At 41.5% G+C, this 12869-nt stretch overlaps 1 protein-coding gene across 3 annotated transcripts in view; it reads left to right on the top strand.

Moving 5' to 3' along the window:
* The window catches only part of KALRN (kalirin RhoGEF kinase), a 464957-nt gene that overhangs the window by 201431 nt on the left and 250657 nt on the right, over positions 1–12869 (top strand). For all 3 annotated transcript variants that reach the window (XM_066553090.1, XM_066553091.1, XM_066553092.1), the window contains exon 6: positions 11440–11562. In XM_066553090.1, coding sequence (XP_066409187.1) covers positions 11440–11562 — 123 coding nt within the window. The remainder of the gene's footprint in view (positions 1–11439; positions 11563–12869) is intronic.

A 12869-nucleotide genomic window follows, 5' to 3' on the forward strand; every position in this document is an offset into this window, starting at 1 on the left:
ATAACCACAGGACAAACTCACAAGTACACACCAAATGCTTTGTGCTGCTCCTACAGCTGAAAGAAGCTACAAGCCCCATTTTGCCATCTGGTTTGAGGAAGTGTGGGATTGCCTTGCCTGCTGAGCAGAGCAATACAGGGATCAGGGTAAATATATATATATATATCAGAAATGCTCTTCCTTGTGGCTGTGATTCTAGTGGTGAATGTCACCTTCCATTGCTGTAACCATCACTTCTTTCTCTGTGACAAAGGGGCAGGATGCTTTTGTAGCCTCCTGTTGACATTTCTGTTTCTCCTGCAACAAGTCTGCTGCTGGTTCAACAGCTCTGAGGGTACAGACTTCCTCCCTTAACACTTCCATGACCCAAGTTCAGGCTCCAGAAGCAAAGAACACAAGAATCTTCTCAAGGCATTTGTACTAATTTTTCAGATGTGGACAGCTGTCCATCAGGAAGGGCAATCTTCTGCCAGACACTGATTTCTGTTGAGCTGGATTGGCACTGGAGCAGCAAAATTAAGTGCAAAGGATGCATAGTTCAAAGCTAAAAATTGGGAATTAAAAACCACAGGGGTTAACTGCCTTGCCTCCTGTTGCACAGGAAGCCTGTCCTGCAGTGGGAGTCCCGATCTGATGTGTAAAATAAACATCTCAATGCTTTCCTTCTTTCTATATTAATTCATTCTGCCCTGTGCTGCCCTGTGCTGGTGGGTTTTTTTTCTTTTATTGGCAGATAAACCTGTTTCCTCCATAGCACTTGGAATTGAACCTGATCTTTTTGATGGGAATGTAAAATTACTAACAATGCCTCACTCTGCTGCTGCAGCTCGGGGTGAGGAAGAGTTGCGCGTTTCCTTCATGCTGAGCGTGCCCTGTAGCACAGTTACCGTCGGGATCCCTCGCTTGTCAGAGTGACCCCGAGAAAAGTTCGAAAGTCTCTTTTCCCAGCCCGGTGCTCGAAGAAGGAGTCAGAGCTCTTCATTTCTCGGTCTCAAGGTTGTTTATTGTTTCTTATCTATAAAATTCTTCCTCCTGCCCTGCTGAAGTCCGTCCAGCAGGACAGTTCCAGGCACTCTGCCTGTCCCCGGGGTGGTGTTATGTCTTTATACTAAAAACTATGTGTACAATGTTTACCATGACTTTCCAATACCTATCACCTATGTTAGACAGTGAGCTTCTACTCTAAACCAATCTGTAAGTGCCAACATCACAGCAGAAGATGGAGGCCAAGAAGAAGAAGGAGAAAGGCTGGACATGCCCAGTTACCTCCATCTTGCCTCCTGAACCCCCATACGAAAACCCCAAAATCTACTTTTCCACCCCGTGATAACTTCACTATTACTCTACCTGAACTGTTGTGGCTTGCTGATCTTCATATAAGGTTTGTAATTTGCTCCATGGGTCATAATCAAACCCACAGGTGTTTTGGGCTCCGTGCCAGGGCTCCTGAGCCCCCTGGCAGGGGTCCTGGACGTCCTGGACAGCCAGAGGAATGTCCTGGGTTCCCACAAGTTACAGCATCTGGGGCCACTCTGTCCCACTGACACTGGGGCGTCCAGCACAGCTCGTGACCTCTCAGTGCAAGGGGCACAGCCAGCCCTGCCCAAGCCATGGCTCTGTTCCTGCTCTGTTTCCAGGCTCCGGCAGCAGCCGCCTCGCTGCCTGTGAGGAAGCGGCTCCGCAGCCGCTGTGGCTGGAACTGGAACATGGTGTGCTCTGCTATTTGTAGTTTCCTGCTGCCGACACTGGATACGCAGTTACTATTCCTCCTGCTTCCTCCTCGAACATTAGAATGGGTCCAAAAATAATTGAAGGCAGTATGTTCTGATGGAATATTTTTGCATTTGCAGAAATTTCCTCCTTCTTTCGCTTGCCAATTTTGATAGGGAGCATTTTGAGACTGTTTCAGCATCTCCGACTTGGCACCGCTGGGAGGCACAGGAATGCTCCCCTGATCAGTATGGCACAAAAATCAGTTTGGGCACATGAATACAGACTTAAAACTCATTTTTAAGGATGATTATAGCATGTTTTAACCACAAAGTTCTTTAGCTTTAACTAATGAAGATGAGAAGACCCAAATGCTCTAGAGGGTAACAAAGCCCACACATCTAGGCAAAGATGAGAAAGCTGGGTTATTTTAAACTTATTGCTTTGATCCTCAAAAAGGTTAGGTGGCAAGAGACTAGCTGTCAGGAAATAATGTAATTAAGCTGTACATGAGGTTCACAGACTTATTGTGCAGCATCTTTCAGATGTAGCGATGTGATTATTTCTAAATGAATGTCTTCCTGGCCTGGCTGAAATGCTTTCAATGGCCCACACTTGGCAGTGCTTGGGGTCTTAAAAGTGTGTCTTAAATTACCCTTTATATCTATTTATAGAGAGCAGATAAAGGTGGGTGTACAGCTGAGAGGTTGTCTTCTTTGGAGCTGGTGAGGGTTGAAGAGGAAAAACCAGTAGCATGGTCTGTGGATAGCTTCCAGAAGTATCAGTGTAATTTTAAACCAGGTGGCTCTGACTTTTCTTCTTACAAATCATGCACATTACAGAGAATGTAATTCAGAAATATTTCCTTGAACCCTCATGTCTTGCAAGACCCCTCTGTATTATTTGGCACCAGAGTCCTGGATGCCTCATGTCCTGCACAGGTGCTGAAGAGGTGTCACAGATAAAACAGTCTTGAATTGAGGAATTTTGCTCAGTTTAAAGCTTATGAACACAAATTTCTGATCTTGATTTGGGTGTTGAAAGGAAAAAGCAGGACACACTGCCATAAACACCTACTTTTCACCAGCTTAAATTTCCCTCATTTGTGTCTTGGTTTATACCTAGTCCATCAAAAGTTTTTTGGTGGGCTGGTGGGCAGCAGGGCATGTCAGGGATAATATTCACATAAGTTTCTTTTTGCTGCTATTACAGCTATTCTCTGATTCTTATTTTTTTCTTCTGCTGTTGTTCCTTAGAGTTCCTGCTCTGACATGGGCCACTCGTCCCTGAGGTGTGACACCACAGTGTGTCTCCAGCACAGTATCCCTCAGCAACCCTCATTTTCTTTCCCTGACACTTTGTGTCCAGGTGTTCCCTGTCTGATGGATGTTCTGGCAGCATGGTCAGGCACTGGCATGTGATGATTCTCCCTGATGGGGCCTCTCCTGGTGCCAAAGCTGGTAGGAAATGGGTGGAGGCAGCTCAGGACTCCCTGAAGGCCACCTTGTGAGATCCAGGGGCACTGCTGAGGGAGCAGTCAGGTGTTTAAAGCTGTGGTTACACCCAGCTGCATTTCTGGACCTCAGACACATGTGGGTTTGGTCGAGGAAATGCCACAAATCTGGTACAAACCAGCAAACATCTGTCTGGCTGGTTTGTTCTTAGTGGCAGCTATTTGGAGTCACAGGAATGTTACACATTCAGCCAGGAATAGAACCAGGGTCTATAACAAAGTCACCAAACTCCTACAGCATTTTCATCTGAATGAAAATTTCTTCTGAAAGCTGAAAGGAAGATCCCCATCTGGGGAGGAAATTTTCATAATTTACACTGTGTTTTCCATTCATATGGCTGTTTTCTGTTTATATCTTTTAGTATTACATTTCCTATCCAACCAATGAATTAATTTCCACCTAGACAGCAAGCAGTTTTCTGTAGATGATCTGTGTCCAGAAAAGGCCATTTCCATTTTAAGGAACAGTGAATCCTTTCCAGGAATGCTGGAAAGTGTTTGATGTTACTAAGTGTGGTGGAAAGGTGCAATATCTAAAAAGCAAGCAAACAACGCAGATGTATAAAAACACACCCAGATGTCATTAGTTGTATTTATATGTTCAGGATCTGTAATTTTCTCCCACCTTCAACAATAAAACTCCTACTTCTCTATTCAACATTGTAGGAATCAGATGCCTTACTTTGTACATGGCTGTGGCTTGATATGTGTCAGGAAAAAAATACACAGATCTCTTACTCTGGCATTTAGTGGGAACATTCAGTGTGAGTATGTTGGAAGTGGTGCTCTGCTATAAATACAAAGCTATTTGTCACGTCACACATCTTGCTAATTTTCGAGTGGGTTGACAATTGGGCCCATTGTCTGGAATAATTTAATGTGCTGTAGCCTTACTTACTGTACTCTATGAATCATATACACAGATATTCATAATGGAAAAACTGTGTTCATGAAGCATTGAGGTTTACACAAATACAGCTGTGGGTCTGAATCTTCAGCTGGTGTAAATTGGCCTTGTTGGAACGACACCAATTTATCCTGGCCATGGACTGCACAGAGCACATGTGAAAGGGAAAGATCTGGCAGAAGGATTGGCTTGTCCGTCACCATCTGTAAACACGAGACAAACACAAAAACAAACACAACGTTGCATTTAGGCCCTGGCTTAGCAAAGCATTTAGATGTATGCAGAGTTCTATTTTAAAGCTACAAGTGCTTTGATTTAATTAAGGCTGTATTTATAAAGTGGCAACAAGAATTACAGCAGATTGGAGGTTTTTTTATTGAAACAATTTTCATAAAATTTTTTGATTAATGAAAAAAAAATTAGATGCGCTATCAAAGTTTTCTTTAAGTCCAAAATTTATTCTGGAGCCAGTACCCTCCTACCTGAGCACATCCATTTTCCTGGTCACTGTGGAGGTATTCAGCCCACTGTAAGAGCCCTGTGGGCACTGATGGACATTAATGACCAATCTCACTGCCAGCTTTGCCACAGCTCTGTTCTGCCTGGCCACAGACCCTGCTGAGACAGACACTGATCCATCAACTCATTTTGTGGCATGACCTGGGACCTCCCTCATTGCTGTGGACCTGGGGCAGTATCTGAGCCTGGTTACCCTCACTGGGCCAGATCCTGGCCTGCTGGTTGACTTCATAGCTTAAGCTTGGACTTGCCTTGTCACCAGAACTTGTGCAATGTCCTCTTGCTTAAGTCTTGTTGCTGTCAGTTGTAAACCTCAGGGGCTGTGGGAAGGCTCTGGTTAATGAGCCCCCTGTTCTACCTGCTGAATCTTTATTTCTGGCTCCTGATCCCTTTGGGACCAGCTTGCCTAGACAGCCAGCATCAGTCCTCTGTTCTGCTGAATTTAGCTCAGGGGCTTGACTGGAGGGATTTTTCTGTATTCCAGGTAGAGCTCCTGAACTTCAGGCTGTTGGCATTTCCCATGTGCTCCTTCCCAGAGGTGTTGCACTTCTGTTGGCCTTTCCCAGACGTTTAGGTGACCTAGACATATGGCTGGTTCCAATTAAACTGTAGTTTTGATTCTAGTCTGGAGACACTGGGGGAGTTTCTTGATTGCCTCTTATAAAGTTAGCTCACATGCAAATTTTTCCTGGATCATGCCCTTGCATGTCAGTAGACTATGTGTGTACCACAAATCTGTGACCCAGTATTCTTTTTGTTCAAATACTGGCTAAACTCAATTGCAAAAGATGTAAGAAATATGCCTTGATATTTTGTTTAATTGAGTTGTTGAGAATACTTGAACTCCCTTAATGAGATAGGAATAGACCTTGTAGCTGGAAACTTTGTAAACCTCAAGAGAGGGACTCTGGCAGTTACTGTTGTGTGTGTGTTATTGTTTATATTGTGGAAATATATAAAATGAACTTGCTTAGCTGTAGATGCTCTCAGAGTGGAACTTTCCACTTTCTGTTGTAGATTATTCAGTTTAACACTGGCTGGACAGTTTTGAAAATACAAAATGCACATGGACTCTTAAATGGACATCTCTTTAATAAGCACTGTATGCTTACCTCTAGCATTTCCCAACCTGTGAATCATGGATATTAAGTTCCTTAGTGGTTAGTAAAGGTATTTGATAAACAGATTTATTCTTTGAAGACCTTAAGTGGCTACAGTGCTTGCCTTGAAAAAAATATGGGGTCTACAGATTGGAAGAGATTGGAAAGCACTAATCTAAAAGGGATTTCATCTGGCATATAATTTCTGATCTACCCTCTCCACAACTACAGGCAGGACATTCTTTTACGTTAACATTTTTTGTCTCTTTGTTAGCAGCATATGGAGGCATATTGAGAGAATGCATTTATGACTACCTGGATTTCAAAACCCTGTCTTGTATTTTCCCTAAGTGCTCTTGAACTTGCTTTTATTCAGAACATCATCCGAGTTGTGCTTGTCAGAGCAAATCACATAAACACTACTGGTCTTTGTCAGTATTTGTGCAGGGAACTACCAAGAGAAAAGATAGTGAGGCAAAGCAGAAGGTACTGACGTTGATCCAGCAGCTGTTGCTCTCCCATTTTTGTATCTCCTTTTCTAGAACTGATGCCAGAAGCACTGCACAAGTTATCCTAAATGATGTCAGCTGGAGTATTTCCAAAAAAGAAATAAAATCAACATTTCACAAAGTCCTTAGGGTTAGTCCTTAAAATCTCAGTTGGGATTGAAAGATATCCATGAACTACAAGTGCAGAGAAAGATTGTGTAAGAAGCTTCAAAAGAGTTGGGCTGTAGTAAAACAAACAGCATAAGAGACAGTGACCCCAACTAGTCCACACTGGAAAAGGTTTAACACTTGGGAGAACTTTTTTAACTTGTAGGGAAATGTTGACCTAAGAGAAAATGTGTATAAGCTGGACATGAGCCTTGTGTAGACAAGAGAGTATGTGAAGAGCTCAGTAACAGGAGCAGAAAGTTTTTGGAATTGCTTGTCATAGGAGGAGCTGGGCTGTAGCACTTCACTAGCTTTCAGGTGGAGCTTCATCCCTTTATGAAAGGAAATTTTATGCTTTGGTTGGCTGCCAAAAGCAGTGATTGGACTTGACCTGAATGTCCCTTTGGAACTGTTTTCTTTATATGTACCCTATATTGTTCCTCAAGATTACATGGCTATAATGGTTATCATTCTGCCCTTAATTAACCATATGAGTTTGATATTTATGGCTCAGAACTTAGAAAGAAGATGATTTGCTACAAGCCAGTTCATAATTAATTCCAGCCCTAGTATGGTGTTCAATAGATTTGGGATTTATTATTTCCAGCATGTATAAACAATTTCATTAATAAATATGTTCGGTTCACTGGCTGCCAAGGCCATGAGGACTGTAATCCTCCCATCAATACCACTGGCATGGGGTGTGCTGCCAGCCATATGCTGGGCACATCAACCTGTGGTGCTCTGCACCACTGTGTTCAGAATCCAGTGCTAATGCTCCTCAGCAAGCACTGACAAAAGCCAGAGAGCAGAGGTTTTTATCTGAAATTATGTTATAAATCTCATTTTAGCTGATGTAGAGCTGGACTGTGCACAGCCTGCATACATGCTGTTCCATATCCGTGTGTTTCTTGTCTGTTCTCAAACAGCTGTTCTCACCCTGTACTCACTGGCCTGCCAGATGTTACAAATCCAGGGAAAATATGGAGTCACATTCTCCCTCTGTAGGACTTAGCCATGACCAGCTTGAGTCCTGCTGTTTGGTCTAACACTTAACCTGGATTTTCTAGTAACTCATCAACTATGATGACAAAACATGAGGTTAAGAACTTGTTGCCAGCAGGACTGATGCTGGAGTTGTAATCTGATACCCTGATCTCGAGTGAAGTTGCCTCAAGACCACATCTATAATAATTACTGGTGCTTGTATGATCACTAGTGACAGTGAGGCTAGATTCTTAAAATGCATAGGGAAGAGACCCTTTGGATCATTCTTAGTTCTTCTGACTCTCATAAAAGACTAATTTCCTTAATTAAATGTAGCACTTCACGTTCTTCAGCACATGCATTCAATTTTCTTTATGTATTTTTAGAAACAGGTCTACAAGAGATAATCACACTGAAAGTTTATCTTTTTTTTAAGTGTGCTTAGTCCCTCCCCCTGCTTCCCAGTCACTGGAAAACTCCTAAGTACTTAACTGGTCTCCAGATTATCTACAGCAATGTGGAGAAGTTCCAGTCTGGGAGACACTGAGGACAGTTGGTTCATGTGTTTTTAGTGATGTAATGTCCAATCTTAGTTATTCTGTGCTGCTGTTTAGTGTGAATTCATGACTGCAGGAGTGATTAGAAGGCTTGAGAGCAGAATTATTTCACTGGTAGTCAGCATGACTCCAACTAAGAAGTAAGTCACAGGAATAATTAAAGATCCATTCATTTTGTGATAATCACTAGACTAGGTTTGTTAAGAGAGAGTCTTTTTCATGGATGGGATGAAATCAATTGATACAGGGCTGTATAGCAATGTTAGAATGACGCAGAAAACCTGTTTGCTGAGACATTCTATCTGGCCTAAACTGATCTCACGGGGCACATTCTCCACTCTTTGATATTTATTGTATTAAAAACTCATTCCTTTGACAGGGAAACTGACTTGTCAAAGGATCTTGAACATTTTTCCAGGAGCCCACATTAGCCCCTTGAAACTGGGGCAGTCCTTGCAGGGTTGAGAGAAACAGCAATAGTTGGGTCATTGCCATGTTCACATCCGTAATGGTGCGTTTTAATTAAACAAACGAGGGAGCACACTCGCTTCAGGAACACAGGAAGCATCAGAGTTTCTCATGTGGAAAACAGGTTTCACTTGAAAGCTTTCAGGAAATATTGCTGGTAATATGGGCCAGGCCAGACAATGCTGACAAACCTTCATATCAAAACCTCCTGGCCACGCATTGCAAACTCTCACGGCACCATCACAACTCACATTTCATCTGATGTTTCAGAGTCTCAATTTGGAGTCACATTATTAGGAGAAAATTTTGGAGTTTTTGGTCAAAGAAAAACGTTTGAAAAACACAATCCATTGTATCTCAAAAGTAAATGACCCCATTTTTAGGCATTTATTTAAATCCCATCATTTTTAAGGAAATCTTGTGACCTGTGGTACTGTGTAATACTTACATATTTCATTATAGAGGTCTATTGCTCAGTGTTGCTCAAAATTCTTGAAGGGCATCCTTTAAACTGTTGTTGTTATATTTCAGCTGATTTAATAAGACCAAAAAAAGGCAAATAATCTCTTAAACTTCCTTTCTTTTTCATAATAGTTTATTATTTTACATTAAAAGGGAGAAGCATGGTTTAACTTAAGCTAGGTTCTCATCCTGCAATAAGTGTATAGATTAGATAAAGGAAATGCTCCCTATCCACAGAACAATAGATTACTTGTTTAAATTACTTGTCTTAAAAAGATCCTGATTTGGCTTTGCTGAGCATAAAATATTAAATTTATTGTTTATTTTTAGTGGATTGCTGCCAATTTTCTTTTCCCTGTCTTTAGATTGTTTAAAACATAAAAAAAAATGTTCTCATCAAACGTATATCTACTTACAAGAAATCTCTGTTGGTCTTTCCACAGAGACATAAAATCTTGTTGTTAGGACTTGAACTTGTCTGTAATGGAAGTTTCTTTTCTTTCTTACCTTTATGTTTTTCCTGTCCTTTTTTTTTTCCTTTAAGCACACAAGTGTGGCAAATTATGTTGTGCTAATGTTGCTTATTAAATCTTCATAAAGGGAGAACATGGAATCAGGTGAGAAAGCTTTAATGTCTCCTCAGGTGTAGTAGGTAGTTTCATTCTGTTTAATTGACAGTAAAGTTTGAAAATTCTGACCTCATCCTTGCAAAAATTTTGTTACTTATATTTCCTGAAAAAAAGGTGATAGGCCTGATCAGCTCCATTGGTGGAAAGTATCCGTGTCATTGATATTACTTTAGACTTGCATCTTTGTAACTTGAACCAAATTTGGCTTTTAGGACTATTTATCAACAGAAAATACAAGGCTGATGTAGACTCTCTAGCTGCACGTGTATTTTCATAAATAAAAGATTAAGAACTCAGTCATATGTGACAGTTTCTTGGGGACCAGGTCAGTGTAGTGTGTCTGGTGACACATGGAATGTTTATTTTTCTTGTGTTGAAAGGGATATTCAGTGTTATTTTTGCAAATCCCCTCCATACAGCAGGGCACTCCCAAGCTGGATTGAGTGCTCAGCATGAAATGCTGTTTTTTCCTGCAGGAATCTTTGGTGACCCATGCAGGGCCTTTTCTCTCCTCTCAGGAGCCCCATCTCCACAGGGATGGGCAACTGACCCTGAGCAACTGCAGCAACAGAGCAGTGGGCTCTGAGTGTTCTTCAGCTGTCACAGGTCAAAAGTTGTTATGCAGTGCTAAAGAACAAACCAGCTTTTTATTGGAGGACATGTAAATGATATAACAAAGATTTGGACTGATATTTGACCCTAAGGTGGTTACTTAAAAACTGCATCACTGCCTTTTTACCTTAAAACACCTAAACTCTTTACACTTAAAACTCTTTCTCTAAGACTATCTAAGACCAGGGGCTGCACTGACCTGACCTGTGCAGCCTCCATAATTAGTTTTTCTTTTTTGTAATGAATTAATGAGTTAAGGGTGTTTTTTAATTATTATTATGATGATGATGATGAAAGAGTCCTTATTAATGAACAGTTCCCCAGGTTACTGGATGGAAAATAGAAAACAGGGTTTTAAAGGGATTCTGCAAAAACAGTATTTGCAGAAAAGGTCTGAGATTGCAATTGCCTGCAGAGCTGCAGTCAGGAGTAAAGAATGAAAAGTTCTCACTTTGAATGCATTTAGTCTCTAGCACAACACAGAACAAGCTAAAACATAAATGCACTATCTCTTAGCTGGCTTGTGACAGCTTATAATGAATGAATGGGCTGCAGATTGAAATGTCATACTGACTTGCTTCTGAATAAGAAATGAGTTTCATCAGCTTTATTCAATATATTTCTATCTGTGTCTGAAGTACTGAACAATCCATTTTGCTTGGGAATACATTTGGAAGTGGAAGAAGTTGAAATGTGTGCTCTCTATAGATATTAATAAAATACTTTTTTTATTTTTTTTCTCTTCATTCCCAGAAATAGTAAGTGGCAGAAAGGCTGGGTTCTGACTTTGAGCTTGGAAAGATCTAGGAAATAAAAGTGTAGGAAGTCAGCTGGCTATTTGAATGTAATATTTGGAAACTTTATATATAAATAAAAAAGAAAGGAGTTTGAGAAAATTGCTTCACTAATATTTATTGAATTTTTAGTCCATTTGTGAATTAAAAGTACTTTATCAACTGCTAGATCTTTGGGCAATGAAGCAATCCCTGATTACAGTTCCCTCTGCTGACATTTTTCTGTATATGAAATTCCCATTACTTATAGGACAAGACTGTGGGATCAAGCTTACTGAATAACATGTTTAATGAATTATTTTTCCTGACCTATCAGTCTGTTAATAGTGAAATTTGGTGATAACTTCAATGCTTCCATTGCTCAGCAACAGTTTATTTTATTGAGGATCATAGGTGAGATGATTTTGGCTGTGTTGCATACATGTCTATCTCAGAACAGGATTTTTATATTTTGCACTGTCTGTTACTGTTTCCCTTCTTGTCTAACTCTGTTTTTTTTACCTCTCTCTGTGTGAACCCTTCTAGATGTTCGACTGGATCAGCCACAACAAGGAGTTGTTCCTGCAGAGCCACACAGAGATCGGTGTGAGCTACCAACACGCCCTGGACCTGCAGACACAGCACAACCACTTTGCCATGAATTCCATGGTGAGTTGAGGGCACTGTGAGCAGCACAGGAGGGAGGAGAGGGCCAGCACAGGAGGGAGGAGGGGGCCAGCACAGGGGGCCACATCTCCAGGGAACGAGGGACCTGGGAGAGGCGATGTAAGGAAGGTCAGGCTGGATGGGGCAGCAGCAGTGTTGCTCTGTCCAGCCAGACACTGATGTATGGTAACTTCCTTGACTTAAGAGCAGCTCAGTCCTGTGGAGTTTGTTTACGTTTTGGAGAGCAAATACATTATTTTTGAAGTTTTCAACATTTCTTTGACTGGGAATTAATGAGAGCTGTAGGATGCACTTTAATAATTTATACTTCTCTCTCCACAGAGGGTGGAGGTATACACCTTAAATATAAGGTACTTTTCAAAACCTTGAAAAGGAGACACTAATCAAGCTGTCAGTTGTGGCCACAGTGGGATTTTGCCTTTTTCTGTTGTTAATTGGTCAGAACTTTTGAATCCAACTCAATTTACCTTTCTTTTTCAAAAAAGAAAACCATCATTATAATCATTATACCTTTTAAAGTGCTTTGGTCATTTTCTTATTCTTTCCAGACATAAGGTTATTTGTCCTGGAAACTGCCCTGCTTTCAGCACAGAAATGAGGACAGAATGTATTGATGTTTTGATCATTGCAGTGAGATGGCAAAATGCACGCATACCCCCCTGCTGCAACTGTGCAGTGCAGAGATGAGCCCTCTCTGAACACTGTCAGCTACAGCAAAGCTTGTTGAGTGAAGCACTCCAGAAGGTGAAACCTCCTCCTGCTGTGCAGGGTCAGGCTGCAGCTGCAAGGGGCTGGCACCTCAGAGGTGGTTGAAGTTGGTGGTGTAAGGCACTGGAGAGCCCCCGGGGAAGGCACTGGAGAGCAGCTGACTGAAATGGGAAAAAGAGATCCTGACTACCCCAGGAAGTTGAGGACCCCACATTGCTTTCATCAGGTTACAGGCATTAACCCTGGGGTTCTGGCCAAATTCCAGGTCAGGTAATTAACTTCTCTGACCTGAATTCCACAGGTCACTTCCACCTAGCTAGCTATTCCTCACTTCAAGCCCTGTGCCTTGCTAGGGCATTGCATAACAGTGGGAGATGAGAAATGTTTGTAATGCCTATTAATGTGTTTATTGTGATTATATCAGAACAGAGCACTCAAAACCAGGCTCTAGGCACCTGATAGTTAAACTTGCCCTCACAGTGCCATCTAGCAAAATCCAGGATAACACTGTTTCTATATAACAGTGCTGCTCTCAGAGTCCCAATAAGTAAATGTGTCCTGGAGGTGAGTGCATTAAAATT

Source organism: Molothrus aeneus, chromosome 7 (genome assembly GCF_037042795.1).
Source record: "Molothrus aeneus isolate 106 chromosome 7, BPBGC_Maene_1.0, whole genome shotgun sequence".
NCBI classification, from domain to species: domain Eukaryota; kingdom Metazoa; phylum Chordata; class Aves; order Passeriformes; family Icteridae; genus Molothrus; species Molothrus aeneus.